The sequence below is a fragment of the Macaca fascicularis genome, chromosome 9, assembly GCF_037993035.2.
Source record: "Macaca fascicularis isolate 582-1 chromosome 9, T2T-MFA8v1.1".
In the NCBI taxonomy this organism is placed as follows: domain Eukaryota; kingdom Metazoa; phylum Chordata; class Mammalia; order Primates; family Cercopithecidae; genus Macaca; species Macaca fascicularis.
In genome coordinates, this window is record NC_088383.1 from 97,152,304 (window position 1) to 97,172,819 (window position 20,516).

General features: G+C 37.8%; 1 protein-coding gene across 6 annotated transcripts in view; it reads right to left on the reverse strand.

Moving 5' to 3' along the window:
- Positions 1–20,516, reverse strand: part of RNLS (renalase, FAD dependent amine oxidase) — a 413,866-nt gene that overhangs the window by 91,251 nt on the left and 302,099 nt on the right. For 5 of the 6 annotated variants that reach the window (XM_074002163.1, XM_074002164.1, XM_065521117.2 and 2 more), the window contains one exon: positions 7,976–12,764. The exons of the other annotated variant lie outside the window; for it this stretch is intronic. In XM_074002163.1, coding sequence (XP_073858264.1) covers positions 12,612–12,764 — 153 coding nt within the window. In that variant the 3' untranslated portion in view covers positions 7,976–12,611. Of the gene's footprint in view, positions 1–7,975; positions 12,765–20,516 lie in introns of those variants that run through there. 6 annotated transcript variants of the gene reach the window in all.

The following is a 20,516-nucleotide window of genomic DNA, read 5'->3' on the forward strand; positions in this document are numbered from 1 at the left end:
TTGTTTTTTTAAGATAGATACTCAAATAGTCTGTAGACCTTTGAATTGCAAAATTGCTTTGAATCTCCATGTTGGAAGCAGCCTTGAAAGTCTCTAATCTAGGGATTCTCAGGTGTAGAAACTTTGTCTCGTTGCTTCAGAATGCCTTGGGGAAGTTGAAGGCAAATACATATCCCTAGACCCCAGCCCTGGAGTTTCAATCCAGGTAGATAGGGTTCATGGCCCAGGAATCTGCATTCTATCCTCCCTCAGGTGATGCTGTGGCCCAGCCAGGGTTGAGATGCATTGTTCTTGTGACCTCTCCCCACTGTGGATCACTGTGGATGGTGGTCACCCAGCCTCTGCTGGAAACGTTTTGGGCTGGCAGAAAGAAACTCCCAGAGGTCTGCTCCACATTGGAAAGCTCTGCTTATTGAAAATTTCTTTCTGATATTAGCTTCAATCACTTTCCTACTGCTACCAGTCTTGGTTCTGTCCTCTGGAACACCTCAATACAAGGCCAGTTGGCTGCCTGACTGCTCATTGTACAAATACAGAAAAAATATAAAGAAACAAATGAAAAATTTTCAAAATCCCACCATCTTGAAGACCTTGAGTATTTCTTTTGGTCTTAATATATGTACACACATAAATGCATGTTATACTCACTTGATGTTTTTTAGAAATGAAAAGCATCCTGTATTCTTGACTTAGCATTACATATTGTGGGTTTGTTCTTAACATTATATCACAAAAAATATCCCATATAGAAAAATTTGCTTTAAACCCACATTTTAAAATGACTGCATTAAATTCCACTGTTTTGATCTATTAGAATTTATTCAACCATTTCCTACTAGTGTTGATTTAGGTTATTTCCAGTTTCCACTGTCATAACTAATGCTTAAATAAACATATTGCAAATAAACCATTGTCTGCATCCTTGATTATTTCTGTAAGCCAGATTCCTAGATGTAAGCTATTGAGTTAGAAAACATGCTTAAAAAAACAGTTGATACATATTGCCAACTTACTATGCAAACAAGATGTGAAAAATTTTACTTCTACCAATCATTTTAATCCCTGATTAGAATTTAGTCATTCAAAAAAAAAAAAGATGCCAATTTGATAGGTTAAAAATTACATTTCATTATAGTTTTGAATTTGTATACTCTTTGTTTACTCATAAGACAGAACATGATTTTAAATATAAACACACATACATAAACATACATATGTACACATTTTGATTACTCATGAGGCAAAATATGTTCATATATATTTGTGTGTGTGTATTTTTTCCCATTTGTTTTGGCATTTCCATTAAACAGGGTGTTAAAAGAAAAAGAAATAGATTGAGTCTATTTTTCTGCTAGAGAGAGGGGCCTCATGCTTCTTGTTGATTTGCAAATGCCCTTCTCCTCTTTGTAAGTATAAGAAATATCAACTTCTTTATTTATTGTGGTAAATATACATAACATAAAAGTGATGATTTTAACCATATTTAAATGTGCAGTTCTGTGGCATTAAGTACATTCACACTGTTGAGCACCCATCACCATCATCCATCTCCAGAACTTTTTACCTTCCCAAACTAAAACTGACCCACTAGACACTCCCTCTCCATTGCCCCCTTCTCCCAGCCCTTGGCAACCACCATTCTATTTTCTGTCTCTATGAAGCTGACTGCTCTAGATTCCTCATACAAGTGGAATTATGTAATATTATTTTTTTGTGATAGGCTTATTTCACTTTGCATAATGACTTTACGTTTTATCCATATTGCAGCACATCAGAATTTCCTTCCCTTTTAAGGCTAAATAATAGTCCATTGTATGTTTATACCACATTTTATTTATCTACTCATCTATCCATGGACACTGGCATTGCTCGCACCTTTTGGCTGTTGTGAATAAAGCTGCTATGAACATTGGTGTACAAATGTCAGTTCAAGTCCCTACTTTCACTTCTTTTGGATAGGTAGACATCTAGATGTGGAATTGCAGATCATATGGCAATTCTATATTTCATTTTTAAAGAAATTGCCATATCATTTTCCATAGTAGCTACATCATTTTACATTCCCACCAGCACTGCACAAGGGAATCCAGTATCTCCACATCCTTGCCAACATTTATCTTCTGTTTTGCTTTTAAATAATAGCTATCCTAAAAGCTGTGAAGTGGTATCCTATGGTTCCTTTAAAAAAAATCAAATAAAATCTGACTGTGTGCTCTAATTTCCAGGAAGTCATATGGGAAATCCAGTGGCCGTCATCCAGGGGCTCTTCCCACATCCTAGAATCACACCAGCACTTGGTACCCGAAAATCAAAGGAATAGCCTTCAACCCCAGTGCCACCCACCACAACGGCCTCTGACATCTTGTCTACACTAATAGTGGTTCTTTGCTTTCACGGAACATATATAGACTTGGAATGGGGAGGGTTCTGGCTCTATAGGTGGTCTTGCTAACTTTTTGAGGAACTGCCACTGAGCAGGACCCCCCAATTTTACATCTTTATCCCAACCTTGTCCCACTTATTTTAGTTATAAAAAATTCTACCAGTTGGCTTTAAAATACTCTGCATAATTGTTATCTTCTGTTAATTTTCAAGTTATTATTTAAAACATATAGATATATAAAAATTAGCATATTCCTTTGAACGCAGGTCTCGGTTTTAATACATTTTAACATTTTGCCTTATAAAAACTCTTGCACAAGGGTAAAAAGAGAAATGTGCAAACATATTTATTGCAACAATGTTGCAGTAGTAAAAATTTGGAGCAATCTAATGTCTATCAATGGGGAAATGGACAAATAAACTGATATATTCATAAAATGGAAGAGTGTACAGTAGTAAAAATCAATGGAATATATCTATGTATATTGACATGGAAAAATACTAAAAATACAACACTGGGGAATAAAGTTCTAAATACATACAATATGCTATAAAATTAAAAACACACAGAACATTACCATAATTTATGGATACATACATATGATGTCAAAGTAGGAAAATATGGTGGTGTTACTACAATTAAAAAGGCATGTAAGCTGGGCTCGATGGCTCACATCTGTAATCCTAGCACTTTGGGAGGTTGAGGCAAGAAGATCACTTGACAGGAGGAGTTTGAGTCTTACTTGGGCAACATAGTAGTAACTCATCAGTACCAAAAAAAAAAAAAAAAAAAATTAGCCAGATGTAGGGGTGTGTGCCTGTAGTCCCAGCTATTTGGGAGGCTGAGGCAGGAGGATCCCTTGAGCCCAGGAAGTTGAGGTGCTGTGAGCCATGATCAGGTCACTATATTCCAGCTTAGGTGACAGAGCAAGACACTGTCTCTAAAAACAACAAAAAAACCCACAAAACATATGAATAATAAAAAACAAAAAATAAAATAGATGGACTTTAGCTCTATCTGTATCATTTTTAACTCTTAAAAAATTGAGCCAAAATTTTAACTTCTGTTGTTTTCTCTACTTCAAGGACACACTTTTATTATAAATTGTTGTATATGTATTTTTCTTAACTGGTCTGTAATCTTTTAGTTTTGTTTTCTAAGAGCTTTAAAATATAATCAAGTAGACTTATTTGTTTCTTTATGATTTCTTTTGTTAATTTATAGAACTTCTTTTGCAACCTAGAAATAGGTTAAATATTTATCTATATTTTCTTCTATATGGTTTTTGGGGAGGCATGTATTATATATTTGTTTATATGTATCCCTTAATTCATCTGGAAATTATAGTAACGTATGGTAGAATCAAGTTTGATTTTTTGCTAAAACTAAATACCTTGCCATTTTGCCTCAAATTATTTGTTAAATAATTATTGCTTTTGTATTGATTGGTTTTGTATTGATTCAGTTATCACATTAAGGGGCTGTTTTATAGTTATTATTTCCATTGATTTGTATCAATTCCTGAATCAACAGTAAACTGCTTGTTAATCTAATTTTATCATATGTCATAACAGCAGATAAAAGTGCCATTTTGCAGGAAGGTACTTACTACCTTCTTGCTCAAATTTGTTAGTTATTTTTACCTGTTAATTTGTTTCCAGATGGACTTAAAATTATTTTTTCAGGTTAACGAAATCCCACTGTGATTTTGTGCAACCTATAAATTAATCAGGGGATAATGGAAAAAATTCATAATATTTGCTATTTCCCTCTAGGGACGTGGTATATCCTCCCTTATTCAAATGTTTCAAAATATCATTCCATAAAATTTTGGAAATATTTCCTTGCATAAATTCTGGATCCTAAAGATAGTCCTTTGTTGATTATAAATCATGCTACTATAAAGACACATGTACATGTATGTCTATTGCATCACTATTTACAATAGTAAAGATCTGGAACCAACCCAAATGTTCATCAATGATAGACTGGATTAAGAAAATGTGGCAAATATACACTATGGAATACTATGCAGCCATAAAAAAGGATAATTTCATGTCCTTTGCAGGGACATGGATGAAGCTGGAAACTGTCATTCTCAGAAACTATCACAAGGACAGAAAACTAAACACCTCATGTTCTCACTCATAGGGAGGAACTGAACAATGAAAGAACACTTGGACACAGGGCAGGGAGCATCGCATACTGGGGGGCCTGCCAGGGGGTTGAGGGTTAGGGGAGGGATAGCATTGGGAGAAATGCCTAATGTGGATGACAAGTTGATGGGTGCAGCAAACCAACATGGCACATGTATACCTATGTAACAAATCTGTACGTTGTGCGCATGTACCCTAAAACTTAAAGTATAATAAAAGAAAAAAAATAAAAGATAGTCCTTTGTATTCTGTTTTTTGTTAACAACATTATATATAAGATATATTTGCTTTGATTATTTTGGCATACAGAAGAGTTATTAACCTTTGAATGTTTGTAATTCAGCCACTCTATTTCTCATCAATCTAAAAGTTGGTGCACTTGAGTTTTCTAGGAGTATAATCATATTCACACAATTTGTAACCACTTTGTCTTCTGTTTCCCAACATTCACACCTCTTAAATATTTTCCATGCCTTAATGCATACCCCAGAAATTTTAGAATATTGATGTAAGAATCTTTGACTTCTCCCTAATTTAAAATAGATGGTGCTAGTGATTTATTCTTAATTGTAATGTTTGTTATAGTTTTAAAATAGAAGTCCTTATTCCTTTAAGGTAGTATCCCCTGTTTCTGAATTTATCATAATGTTTTAGCAGCAATGTATATTAAAGTTTGCCAAAATTAACTTTTAACAAATTTCAGCAGATTTGTCAACAAATTTCAGCATCTATTGAAATAATGATAAAGTTTTTATTGTTTCAAGTATTAACATTTCTTAGTATTAATAGTTAAAATGGTTTATTTAGTGAGTGGGTTTCCTGATTTTAGGCACATAATTAATGGGTTTCCTGCTTCTAGGCAAATTATTGTAGCTCTTTCCTGTAATATAGAGCTAATTCTTAGAGTGTTGTTCAGCCATGATGGTGAACACCTCAATTTCTCAATTAGGTGACACTTGCCAATTTTTTTTTCCTCCACAATGGTCTCTGTATCACTAACATTCAATTTTCTGACAGTCTTTTGGTTCACAGAAAATAGTTTATTTTCCAAAGGACAAATAAACATGGCTTATTGTAATGGTTAAAATATATGGTGCAAGTTTGAGGTTGGCAACTGTCTTGCAGAAGTGGGTGCAACTAACTCTAGGCCTAACTCTTGCCACCTTTAGAGCAATTCAATTTAAAAAGTATCGAAAAAATAAGAATGTCAGTCAATAATCCTGCTCGCATGTCATTGGTAGGTGATAAAGTCACAATAACAGAATACACTGCTACAGGAGCTATATTGATTGTTTGCACAAGGACAGCAGCATTCCCCACCTCTCTCCCATGCTAGCACACACATGTGCATACACAACACACCAACTACACAGAGATGGCCCATTTTAAGTACTGTACTTCTAATGGTAGAGCCACTCTCCCGCCTTCCCCTCACCTCTTCCAAAATACAATGGGATGTAGTATAAAGTGAGGACTTTCTGAAATCACCTAATGACTTTGAATAGAAACCACATAAAGAAAATATAGATACTGTTGTAATTATTGCCTCTGTTAAGGACGAGGTTAGTACATTTTTGCTCTATGGGATAATTCTGTGTCAGCAAGATTTTCCTTTGCCACTTACTAATGTTAGAATAAAAAAGTTAATTAGTCAAATTCATTCATTCATTCTTTGGATCAACAGATATTTACTGAGTAACTCCTACGTGCCAGGTCCCGCTTTTGTGGCTATTGCAGTTTTGGCAGCAAGTAGATATTGAACAAGTAAGTACACATGGGATAAGTATCACAAGAGTGGGGAGACTAGATCAGCTGGGGGAGAACACAGTGCCATGAAAGGTCTGCGAAAGAGCACAGCCACAAACCATACACAGCATTTATTCATTCAAGAGTAAGACTTTTTGAAGAGGCCAACCTTACAGTAGCACTTAAGTACAGTCACCAGTGAGCTCTACAAATACTGAAGTGGCTTCCTAGCTAGATCTAAAGCTACCTATGGATGCAGTGATGGCTATCAAAGGGGATTATTTTCCTAAGTCATATTCTACTATTATAATAGTAATAATAATGGCCAGCATTTATGGAGTGTTTTCTCTACACAGGACGCAAAGCTTACACTTTGCATGTACATACCATAACCCTCAGAATAATCCTACAGTAGGTGAAATTGTATCCACATTTCATAGACGAGGGCCCTGCGGCTCAGAGACAAAGAAATTGGACCAAGATCATACATCTAGTAAGTGGCAGATTCAGGATGTCACCGACCCCACCAGGAATTGAACTCTTTAAAATGAAGGCCAGGGACAGGAAATGAATCTGCATACTTAGCCAAACACTTAGGAGTGTGAAATAACTCACCCCTAGTTTTTGCAGTGTTTCGGAGATTCACTAATCTTCAGCAGAATCCAATCCAAGCATGCAATTCTTTGCATTCAGCACAAATGGTTGCTAAGAGAAAAGACAACGTTCTTGCAGAGAATGCTTCTATTTTATACTATCACTACTCCTGATAATGACCTTTCCTAGTGTTTTTCCAGGACTACAGTAGAGCAAACCACCTTTTCCCCAGGTAAGTTGTCTACTTACTCACTGTAGCTGGAAAAGAGAAAGTGGCCCAGAACTGGTCACCAGGAGACACTGCTATTCTGTCTCATGGTTTTGAAGCAACCTAGAGCTTTTAAGCTTCTGGGTTTGACCATGTTTTGCTATCAATCCACTAACCCTCATGCTTTGCTATCAATCCATTAACTCTCCTTATCATCAATTCTTCTGTGTCCTATGTAAATATAGAAGAAACTGGCCTTCAGAGAGGCCTCAGAGGCACCAGGTTAAACTCTTCCTCCCCTCTCCTCTCTCGTCCTCCCCACTTTATGATCAACATCATCACTGTTATTATTTATTAAGTACTTACTGTGTATCCAGCATTCTCTTAAGGTTTTATGTAAACGTAAGCCTCACAACAATCTTATGAGGTAGTTATCATTAACTCATTTTGCCGACGATAAAGGAAGCTAAGTGAGATTGTGTAACTGCACAAGGTCACACAATGAGAGGCAAACTTTAGATTAAAGTGCAGATCTAACTGCAGATGATGTGTTCTTAACTGCAAAGTTACAGGCTTGCCTTAAGGGATTTACAACGTGGCATAGGATCAAGGAACAATGGACCAGATGTGTGGATCAAAGATAAGACCATATTTACATAAAGTGATAGGTTTAAGATTTAGAGGTTCTCCTTGGACCCCTGAGTGTCTACAGACAGATGTGTGGGGGGAGGGGTTGAACCTAAAACAGGGGTCAGTAAACATTTTCTTAAAGGACCACATAGTAACTATTTTAGATTTTGCAGGCCATATGGTCTCTGTCAAAAACACTTATCTCTACTGTTGTAGTGCAAAACAGTCACAGGTAATACACAAATGAATGGGTGAGGCTGTGTTCCAATAAAACTTTATTTACAAAAACAAGCAGCTGGTGAGCAGGCATTAAATGGCATGCAAATTCTATGTGCTCATATGCATAGTTGTCTTTGTTGTTATTATTAGGAGAACCATGGCTTTCTATAGCTTCTTAAACAGGTTCAACATCCAAGATGGTTAAGAACTGGTCTAAATGGTTTCTAAACCTCTCTAAGCTTAGCTATTCCACAGGGTTCCATAATTCATCTAGCCTTTTACAACCCCTTAGAGATTCTTTCTCCTTAGCAGGCTCTTTTGTGGGATTCTGCTGCGAACTGTTGAGTGGACAACAATTACTGTCTATTGAGAAGGAAACATGAATCATATTATCATTCAACCTTCCTTGGTTTACCTGGTCAGATGATACTGGCTAAAACACAAATATATTCCAGACTGAAATACAGCAGTTTGGTCCTGCATCAGATCGTCTGATGTTTGCGGAGGCTTTTGTCTCCTGCCAGAGACCTCTTTCTCTGTTCTGCTGAGCTTTCTGCAGTAAGAACTCACTTGTGCTGACCACACTAATATGCAGTTTGGATTCTGAAGTCAGCCAGGTCGACCCAGGTATGGTGTGGAGGGGAGGGATATTGCTGGATGTATTTGACTGAGGCTTCTCTGTATTTGTTCAGGGATCTTTTCTCCCCAAAGGAAACATTTCTCTTAGGATTCCTCTAGGCTTCACGAATTAGAGCATCTTATTCACTGCCTGTGACCTTGTCAACATGTGTCAACAGGTACCTCTACTCTGCCTCCCACTCCAGGGGTCTTGTCTTCTCCTAAGTAGAATCTCTGGGTAGGGATTGCTGATTATATTCCATTGTGTCCACTAGAGAGCCTGGTACCAGGCTTTGCACACATATGACAAGAAGAGTAAAGAATTGGTGTAAGGAAACCATACAAGTCATGTTTTAGTTTATTAGCACTGAGATCCCTGAAAGCTATGGCCAGTTTTAAATTCTTGCATCATTTTCGAAAATCAATATAAGGGTTGTCCAATCAACTTGAATAACAAACAGGATCATCCCTCTGGGATGGCTTCCAGCTTTAAATTTTAAGAACAGCCACAACAAAACCCTGATATATTAAAACCTGGAAGCACAAATACTACGAATGATAAGGTGATTGCATTCATATTCCAGGTTTTTCTGAGAATGTAGGCATAGGAGAAGAGGCAGGAAAAAGAAATAGAAGGGGAGGAAGAAATGGCAGAAACTGGAAGAAAAGAAGAGAGCAAAACAAGGGGAACAAAGAAACAAAGAGGAATCAGATGGAAAGTGAGTCTGTACTGTAACCAGCTACTGCTGGGTTGAAATTCAGTGTCATTAGCATGCAGCTATTTCTCACAGCAAGTACCCCCCAAAGAAGGAAATAAACCAGCAAATGAAAGTAACAGGAGTATAAATCACTTAGCCAGTACTTATGGAGACTTTATCCCATATTAGACTCCTGTATATATCACATCAGGATTAGTGTTAAGTCTCTGAAATGAAACATCAATAAGAAGACCACACGGTGCGGACTGTACCCCCAACTAATATTTCAGTTCAGTTTTAATTATCATGTTCATCTGGCAGCAGCATGGTGCCTGTAAATAGAAACGGGTCATGAGGGGCTTGGGCTCTTGTCCTGGAATATCATTACATGACCTTGGTTGGCCAAGTTCTGTGCCTTGGTTTCCTCATTTGTAAAATGTAAATGAGAATCCTCTGCTCTGCTTATTTCACAGAGGTGTTAGAAGGATGAAAAGTGAAAATACACACACACACACACACACACAGACACGCTTGGATGAGTATAAAATGCCAGAAAAATGTAAAATTGACCCTGTTCTCTTCAGTTAACAAGGTAGTGGGGAGGCGGGGGGTGGGGACCATGGCATTTTGCACAGAAGGCTTGGTGACTCAATGAAGTATCTTCCTCCCCCCACCCTCCCCCAGTAATATCTGGTCTGGGATTATTGCTGCTTTCTCAATGTTTTTAGACATACTTTTCTCCTTCAGAAATGCCAAAGGTGAAAAATACTATTTCACTGCTATAATTTGTCACCCTTGCTGCCTGAGCAAGACGTGCATAGACAGTTTAGTAATTAAGCTTTTCAACACTGCATCATAAAGTTTTATTCTGGCAAAGGCTATATTTATCAGCTAACAAGTATTAAATCACCCCACTGCTCACGCCGTTTCTCACTTGAATACGCTCCTTTCAAAACAGAACAGCTTTCCTTGGCTGGCTTGATTAATAAAAGTTCTTGTTTGGAAATACTGTGATGATGTGTGGCCCCGTGGGGCTAGCATACATACACCTTGGCCACTGTTCTACCTGGTGCTGACTCCGATCTCCCAGGGGAGTTTGATACTGTAGCCCTGTGTCTCTCAGAGCATCCTGGCCAGCTGAATTTTCTGGCCCTCTGGGATGGCTTCCTGGAGGAGATATTTCTACCATTTCATTTCTAATGGGGAAGAAGTGAAAGAAAATCTAAATGTAAAATAAGTTTTCAAAATAATTAAAATAGCAAAGAAACAATGATCTACATATTAAGTAGGGTTTTTCCTCATATTGCCATAGTCTTATAAAAACAGATGAAGAATTAGAAAGAATAGATATTAAAAGTCATTAGTAATGGCTTAGAGGAGTACCCTCTCCAAGCAACCCATCCCAGCTTTACAAATCCTTTCCCCCGCTCCTTTGGAGGACATAAATTCATAAAATAAATATAGCATTGTTTTTAAAGGCTCAGGGTGCTTTCAGTCAAATGGCTCTAGAATTATATTTGTTAAAAACAAAATAGTTAATTTGAATGAACTTTCTACCATATTTTAAGGGTAAATATGGTAGAATATGGAAAAAGAAAATGTGGTACATACATACCATGGAATATTATGCACCCATAAAAAAGAATGAGATCATGTCCTTGGCAGGAACATGGATGGAGCTGGAGGCCATTATCTTTAGGAAACTAATGCGGAACATAAAACCAAATACCACATGTTCTCACTTACAAGAGGGAGCTAAATGATAAGAACATATGGACACACAGAGGGGACAACAGAAAGTGGGGCCTACCTGAGAGTAGAGGGTGCAAGGGAGGAGAGGATCAGGAAAAATAACAAATGGGTATTAGGCCTAACTCCTGGGTGACAAAATAATCTATACAACAAATCCCTGTGACACAAGTTTACCTCTATAACAAACCTATATATGTATCCCTACATTTAAAATTTTGAAAATATAAATAAAGACAAATGTTAGTCAAATATGGGCCAAAATAACAAAAAGTCACTCTTTTTCATCATTTCATAGAGACTACAAATTTCCTTCTTCCTCTCCCTGCTTTCAAAATAAGTGACATTAATCACATGTTGGCATTTAAGTTTTTCGCCAATTTATTGCTAAGAGGAAACATACAATAATATGCTATATGGTCATAAAACCCACTTTGCAGCCATAGAAGCAAGTTCTGCCTGTGCCTGTATATGTATATATATGATAGTGGACATGTAAGTGTGAAACTTTAAACACTATTAGAGTAAGAAGTCTTTTGTTGAACTTTTGTTAGTTTGAGAGGCTGCAATAATTTTTCCCCTTTCAAAACACTGGAATAGAACTCATCATTTTGCTTTCCAAATTAGCAACAGGTAGCTGGTTTGGAAGGCTGGAGATTGATTTTTCTCCAGCTAGCAAGTCATGGGGACAGGTCACTGAAGCATGTGGGTGATATGCTGAACCACCAACTTGGCAAATATTGAACTATTTTAAGTGCATCTATTTTATGGTTCAGTAAATTTTTTGTTGTGTTAAATTCATTAAACTTGACACAGTCTAAATGCCACAGCACATACTGGAGAGCCCATAAAGTAACAGCACCAGCCATAAAAGATAGCAAAAGGTAAGGATCGATGTATTTTCTCTCTGTTTCTATTTAATTTTCATCTTTCATATTAAGACTGGGATTTGTTTTAAAGTTAAAAAGTACTGTGTGGCTGGGAAAATCAACTGGAATCTTATTATTTTCTGAAAATCTGAAGGAAGGTCTCTTTGTCAGTCAAGTTGCCTTCCACGCTAAGATGATGACATATATGACCTACAATTCAGGATCACTTAATAACTTGGGGGATAAATAAGAAATAAGAATTACACTCTGTTACTCACATTTTGGAAAAATCTTCTTTTGTATAATTTGCAAAAATATTGATTCAAGGACACATCTGAAGACTTAAGATGGGGCCTTGATAATGTGATTATTCTTTATTCAGAATTGAAATTTTCATAAGGATAATCAAGTTTTTGGCACATAAACTGTTATCGTGATTTAATGCAATTTTTTTGAGAGAGTCGTTTGTTATTTTTTAAGTACCACTTTTCCTCCAACAAGGAGTAGTCAAAGCAATTCAGAAAAGTAGGGAAGGTGCAAGGTGCGAAGAATTTCCATTCTAGCATGGGTTGTAACTATTAAAATTACAAAATTGATTTTATACTCCACATGAAAAATGACAATAAGTGAGGAACAATTTTCCAGTAATTTTTCTTAACAAAATAGAAAACAAAATAATCAATAACAGAAAATTGTGAAAATAAAAACCCAGTGTACATGTAGAGAATAAGGATATAAGCACTAAATGTAATTCTTTAGAGCTTCCAGAATACATAGGGCAGAAGTGATGCAGCCATCAAAGTTGGACTGAGTAAATCCATCCCCTCCACATGCAAGGAAAGGTTTGTGATGCAGAGTCATTTGGCCAGGACAGTTGGCAGCAGCATTTGTAACCTGAAAAAGTAAAAAGAAGACTGCAATTGACATTCTGCGCTCTATTGTGCTGTCATGGCAACACCCACCTGGAAAAGGCTAGTCTACTTGGAGAAATCAAGATTTCTCACAAGAAGCACCAGAAAAAACAAACAAACAAACAATGCACACACAAGAAATAAAAAACAAACCAAGACTCACTAAACTCCCCCCAACCCCAGTTCAAGTGTTTATATTTATATTCATAAATGTTTAAATTTTCAGTTATTAGATAAGATAATCAGAAGTGGGTTGAACTTCAAAATTAGTAGGGCCTATGGTCTGAATGTTTATCCCCCTCAAATTCATATGTTGAAGTCCTAACCCGAGGTGATGGTATTAGAAGGTGGGGCATTTGGGGAGGTGATTAGGTCATAGGCAAAGTCCTCATGAATGGAATTAGTGCTCCTTATCAAACAGGCCCAAGGAAGCTTGTTGGTCCTTTCCACCATGTGAGGACACAGCCAGAGGTGCCATCTATGAGAAAGGGGGCTCTCACCAGACACTGGATCTGCCAGTGCCTTGATCTTGCACTTCCCAGACCTCAGAACTGTGAGAAAGACATTTCTGTTTATTAGCCACCCAGTCTATGGTATTTTGCTATAGTGGCCCAAATTGACCAAGACATCCTTCTTCAGTTTCTCTCCACCATTCCTCACCCCATGGTTCTTTCTTCCTCACATATTTCCTGAGCGCTGTTCTGGCCCAGGCCCCATGTTGAGCACTGGAAGCAGGAGAATTTTAAAATTTCACAACCTTGTCCTTAAGGAACTTTCAGTCCTGAGAGGAAGACTGACCCCAAAGCAGTCTTTTTTAACAGCTTTTTATTTTCATATCTGAACGTATGAAAAAAGGCACAGAGATTGTTTTCTGGAGAAAATATTCTCAAAATTTGGATGGATGATGGCTAATAAGCATTTGCAGTAAGGAGAATGAGTGGGAGGTGAATGCAGTTATGTTGGACACTGAGATGACTTGCCCACTGAAGCACCAAAAACCCTCTAAAAAACCAGAATATGAAAACTTGCTCTAATGGCCATCTGCTTGGGACTGCTTCACTGTACAACTTCAGGGGGCTCCATCCACATGGATGACAATATGACAGTTCTGGTCTCTCCTATACAATGTTTTCACGGATAGTAATAGAGTAAGGCCCATGAGGATTCACTTATCTGAAAATCAGGAAAAAAAATCAAGAAATGTAATAAATGCTATTTAAATTATGGTGCTGAGATCTTTGTTCTAGATAGGCTGAGTCAGTATATTCCCTTACAGTTTTTTTTTTTTTTTTCTTCTAGAGATAGGGTCTTGCTCTGTTGTCTAGGCTGAAGTGCTGTGGCATGATCATAGCTCACTGTACTCTTGAACTCCTGGGCCAAGAGATTCTCCTGCCTTAGCTTCCTGGTAGTTAGGACTGTAAATGCACACCACCATGCCTGGCTAATTAAAAAAATTTTTTTAGAGATGGGGTCTCACTATGTTGTCCAGGCTGGTCTTCAACTCCTGGTCTCAAGCTATTCTCCTGTCTTGGCTTCCCAAAGTGTTGAGATTACAGGCATAAGCCACCATGCCTGGCTTACAGAGCCTACAGTTTTCTTAAAGCAGAAAAACTTTGCCATAGATATTTTTAATGTATATGTTATATTCACTTTTTAAATAGGGATGGTACTATTATTTCCCTGTTGAACCTCTAAAGACATGGGCCTCTGTAGACCTGTGTCACTCAGATATAAACATGAAATATTAAGAGCATCCTCTCACTTTTCTGGAGGTCTCTTACAGCAACATCATCTATCACAAACATAACTGATAATCTTGAAATCAGCAGACAAGATCTTTGAGTGGCTAAAATAGGCAGTACATAGTACAGTCACTTAAGCGCAGACTTGATTATTTAATTAGAGCTTCTAACCTGCTTTAGATAGAATTTTATCAAGTTGGATTATTTAATTTGTCAGTAAAACACTACAGGAGGAAGAAAATGGCTAGGATCCTAGATATTAGTGATTTCAAAATGTGATAACCAATAGTCTAATAGCAAGGGATATGTATTAGTTCATTCTCACACTGCTATTAAGAACTTCCCTGAGACTGGGTAATTTATAAAGAAAAGAGGTTTAATTGACTCACAGTTCCAAATGGCTGAGGAGGCCTTGAGAAACTTATAATCACAGCGGAAGGGGAAGCAGGCACGTCTTACATGGTGGCAGGCAAGAGAGAGAGTGTGTGAAGGAGGAACTGTCAAACACTTATAAAACTGCCAGATCTCATGAAAACTCACTCACTATCATGAGAACAGAATGGGGGAAACTGCCGACATGATGCAATCACCTCCCACCAGGTCCCTCCCTTAACACATGGGGATTATGGGGATTACAGTTCAAGATGAGACTTGGATGGGGCCACAGAGTGAAACCATGTCGGGATGCTATATAAAAACTCAAAACCCAGAAAAGACTGGAAAGAATCCTGGCAATCTGGGTCAATTTAATGGAGAGGCAAATAACTTTCTGGCTCTTAACAGGAGCTGAGGGCATCAGTTATTAGCTGTCTTACAATCATTAATGTTCACCATGATGGCCCCAGCTTTCAAGAAGCAATTCTAATATGCATAAAGTATTCATTGCTAGCATTTCTTGAATGCCCACTGCCTATCAAATGTTGTATATGCACACCTCATTTAATTCACATAGCAACCCTATGAGGTGGTTACTATTGTTCTTATTTTATACATAAGAAAGTTGAGGCTCAGAAAGATTACGACTTGCCCAAAGACGGAAAGTCAGTAGATAAAGAAACAGGGATTCGAACAGAGCAGGCTGACTCCAGAACTTACATTTCCAGCACTTTCAGAAATATTTCCATAAAGACTCGATTAAGTAAAATGAAACAAAAATTTTTGATTTTTGTTTTGACTTGGATTTAATTTTTGACTTAGCTTTAGGCATCTGGAAAATTCACATCAATAGAATAACTCATTCATACATATTCATATCTATACATATATGTGTGTGTCTATGTATAATTTGCACATACATAAATCTCCATTTGTGGTAAAATTTTGATACATTCCTGTTGACATCCCTGTATAGATAAACTGTGGCACTATTAAACATTGCACAAGTATTAACCAGGAAGGAGTTTAAGGAAAAGGGTTTTGCCCGGTCATGAGCCGGTAATTTATTGGTGCTGTGTAATTTAATTTGATGAGTGGTAAAACGCAGATGCCAGATCACATGGCTGGAAAACTGGGCCACTGATTAGCCAGTCGGCAGTTTGGATGAAATCAATCTCGCTGTATTTAGGTGGAATCACCCATTTTGCAATTACCCAATAGGGAAAATATGAAAACATGGAGCGTGTATTGGCAAGCTCCTTCACCCATGTAAAGTAAGAGCCCTGCAGTGGAGGAGCACATAATTGTCAAAGCCACAATCTCACAATAATGCAGCCTTTGGCTATGCTTTCAGCCACAGTGAGGAACCACAGCTCAATGACTGTGTTTAAGAGAGATGTCAGGGCTGAAACAACCCCTTGCAAATCCAGGTTGCTTTGGCTCACATGTGTGCCAGGGATGGTCAGAAAGAACTCTTGCCTGCTATAGAGTAGCAAATGCAATGTTTCTACAAACTTAGGTGATAACTGGACTGGGTATACAAATAAAGCTGAAGAAGTGGTTTTATTTCTAAGCAATTTCAACCCATGTCAATGTCTTTTGTTATATAAAATGCAAACGCCTAAGCCCCACATGGAGAGCTCTTCATAACCAGGATCTTACTTTCATTCAAATCTCACCTCGTGCCACTTCTCTCACCTTTGTCACCCTTGTCCTTGTCCCTTCTCTTGCCTTTGTCCTATCTATATTCAAACTCAGGTTCTTCTTCTTGTACTTCTGTGGCTTGGAACAAACCATTTTGTTGGGTGGTGTTGCATCATCCTCCTCTTTGCTGACAAGTAAATTGCTCATCCTTCAAGACTCAGTATAAACATCACCTGCTCTGAGGCATTCTTGCTCAGCCAGGCAGGGTCAGTGCCTTTTCAGCATGTTATTTCTATCTATTATATTACTTGCTATTTTGCACTGTAATGATGTCCATGCCTGTCTCCTCCCCTCCTAGACTGCAAGCTTCTAAGAATAGGGGCTCTGACTCACTGATCTTTGTATCCAAGGCTGAGAACAGTGCCTGGATCATATTAAAGTGTGCAATAAATGTTTATTGAGTTAAAAGATATTGTACACAGTTGATCAAATGAAGGTCTTGACAGAAAACCTACACAAAAAGTGTTATTCAGAGGCTCCTCATATAGCTGAGGAGAAGCTCAAATGGAGGAACTATTGTATTTAGAAGATTCTTAATAATGATGAATGAAGGGATGTCCTCTGGCCTCAGACCGTGCACTGCTTTAATGACTGTCTCCTGTCATGTATTAAGTTGAACCACACAAACCTGCTGATTCTGTAGGTCAAAAATGGTAAAATATTGTCAATTTGTATATGGTTCAGCCTAATAGTTTCTTTGTACCATGATTACTAATTGTAAAAGTTCACACAAAAAAGTGCTTTTGGTGTGAAAATGAAATTAAAGATGAAAAGAAAGAGGTAGGCAGACAAGGAGGCTAAGTATTTCTTATCAAAATGACAGTTGATTATTAGCAAAATAATTCAAATAATGTCCATTCTTCCTTTTATATCTATGCTAAAGCTACAGTGCGTCCTTGGACTAGGAAACATTTACCCATAGAGAACAGTCATTTGTTTGGCCTATAGAGTGGCTTTATTTTAGGCTGACCTATTCAGCCATCCAGCCCATAATTTGGTTACTTAAAGAAACCTTTCTGAAATATGGCAACAGGTGACACTCAAGAGGGTAGGCAAGAATTAAGGTTTTATAAATTCTAATTCTAGATGTGCAACTAATGTGATCAGGGAGCTTGGACAATGAATAATGAAATTTTTGCTGCTACGTTTCCTAACTTATACCATGAATGCAAATTATACCACATTTCATTGAATTTAAGGCACCATAAAACACAACAATATTTTATGTACCAATGAGAAAGAAATTTATACTTAATAGAAAAGTTCTTTCGGATTTGTCTATGTGTATCTTTTGCAAACATAAAAAGGAAATAAAAGAGAAATACATTGGTTAAGCCCTTCTAAAGACTCGCATTTAGAGATGGACTTCTCTGAACCACTCTTTAACTCAGACATGCTGATGTCTGATATCCATGCACTTCCCTATTCAGTCTGTCCTCTGTGCTGTCTAAAACACTGGCGATGTGGCATTTCTTACAAGGATATTCCACTGAATTATTTTTTCTAGGGTTTTCTTCTGAGCTGCTGACACTGTTCTGCAAGTATGGATTATGCTTTTTTCTCTTCATTGGGAAAGAAAGGTTTTCAGACAGTAACGAGACTCATATTCTTTCCTCAAATTGTTCTTAAATAATTTGTTAGTTTAAATATCAAGAAGTTACAGCTGCCCACTCCAAGAGCACCAGAAATAACCAAGTTCACACATGTGAAAACTACATCTTGACTGTCTCCTGGTGTACACTGATGGGGTGGCATCTTATAGTTGAAGAAATACGGCAAGTATTAAGTAGGGTTATGGGAGAGGGATGGTAAATACTCCACAGTTTCTCAATGCACAACAAGTCAAAATATAATGAATGGTAGGATCCTTTAAGCAGTGCTTTTTCAGTTAAGTAGCATTGTTGGTGTTAGGACTTCTAATGTCTTTAGCATTGCTGGTTTAAACACTCCATTTTCTCAGCTCACCCAAATGAGCAGCCTCAGGTGAAACTGACAGAGATATACTGGTTATCTAAGAATCCATTTGTTCATTTTCAAAGGTAAATGTACCAATTCCAGAACCAAGTCTGGTTGTCTTCCCAGATCATTCATCTTGCTGGGCAAATTTCCCCAACTGTATCATAGATTATGGGGGTGACACAGGTGCAGCAACTCCTGACAGATATCACTAATCAGTCGTGGCAGTCTTTCCAGGAAGCCCAGCAGGGCCTCAGCATCCTTCTCCCTTCGGTGCCTCAGGCAGCCACCACCAGTCAATTGGAGTTGGCACTTGAGAGGAATTCTATATACCAACCCTGGATTAGAAGATTACAGAAGAAACACATAATTAGAAATAAGGGAACTAAATATTCTTTACTGTTTCTTTCTCTCCTTTCCCATTAAGTTACAATAGCTTGATGCATTGCCTTTCTCCAAACCAGAGACACTTCAATGCCAAGAAACAGATCACATCAGGAGCCATTTCCTCTAGATGCTGCTGCAAACCCAATTACAATTCCTTCTAATAACCTTCTAAGACCCCTGTCCAGGACACTACCCTTCTCTGGGTCACACAGGTGCTTTGGCTGCTGTGTGAAAATAAACTACAGGCGTTTTAGCTACAACCATAGTTCTACAAAATTGTATGCTAAAAATATCAGGGCTTGTGGAAAAAACAGAGTTGGGGGCAGATGACTCAAAGCCTATGGAACTTTGAGCCAAGCACTAACAAAACCAATAAACATTATAGTAAAGTGGCTAGTACAGTTAACATTCTCCCAGCCTCTGCATCTAGCTAAAGTGATACACTCTTTGCAGCCTAGATCCTGGGGCTTGTGTTTCTCCTTTGAGATATGGGTCTTGGCGACAGTTGCTTCTAAAGTAGACCTTTTTGAGCTAAATTGAAAGTATGATCTAGGATCATATTTCATCTGCCTTTTTCATCAGTCTGTCACGTTAATATAGGGGAAATATCTTTGTGGTTTCACCATCTGGACTTCCACTTTTGCTGAAGAGCTTAACGTGGTAGAAAACCAGCAGTTCTTTGAGCCATTGGAACAGCCACTATTTGCACTAAAGGAAAGCATGTTTGTAGATTTTAAGTTTTTATTCCTGAGACCTTCATATTTAGAAAGGCTTTATGCTTGCCCATAAGAAAAGTTACTCCAATTACTTCAAAATATAAATGAGTTTGAAACCAATATGAGTCTCCTGATATTGATCTCTTATTTCTCAACCACATACAAGGTAATTCACATTAAAACACACACACACACACACACACACACACACAAACCCTAGTTGCAAAGACTGTAGATAATTTTACCACTTTCTTATGTTACATTACCTTCCTGCAGGTCACTTTAATAAGCTTTGGGTATGCATAAGCCTTGACAGCAGATGGAGATACCTAAGCCATCACTTGTATTTTGATACTCACACTGCATCTTTTAATAACAATTTTCGGCCGAGCGCAGTGGCTCAGACCTGTAATCCCAGCACTTTGGGAGGCTGAGACAGGTGGATCATGAGGTCAGGAGATTGAGACCATTCTGGCCAACATGGTGAAACCCCGTCTCTACTAAAAAAAAGAAAAAGAAAAAAAAAAAAGAAAAAAATACAAAAATTAGCAGGGCATGGTGGCACGTGCCTGTAATCCCAGCTACTTGGGAGGTTGAGGCAGGAGAATGGCTTGAATGAGAGAGTCGGAGGTTGCAGTGAGCTGAGATCGTGCCATTGCACCCAGCCTGGCAACAGAGTGAGACTCCGTCTCAAAACAAAAAACAAAAAACAAAAAAAAATTTTTTTCATCCACTCCAATGTCTGACAGTGACTTTTTACTTAAATTGTTCCTGAATTCAGAGAAATTTTATTGTTTACTGGTTGCACACTAACTTGACTGGGGAAAACTTTGAGTAATAATCTTCTTGCCTTGG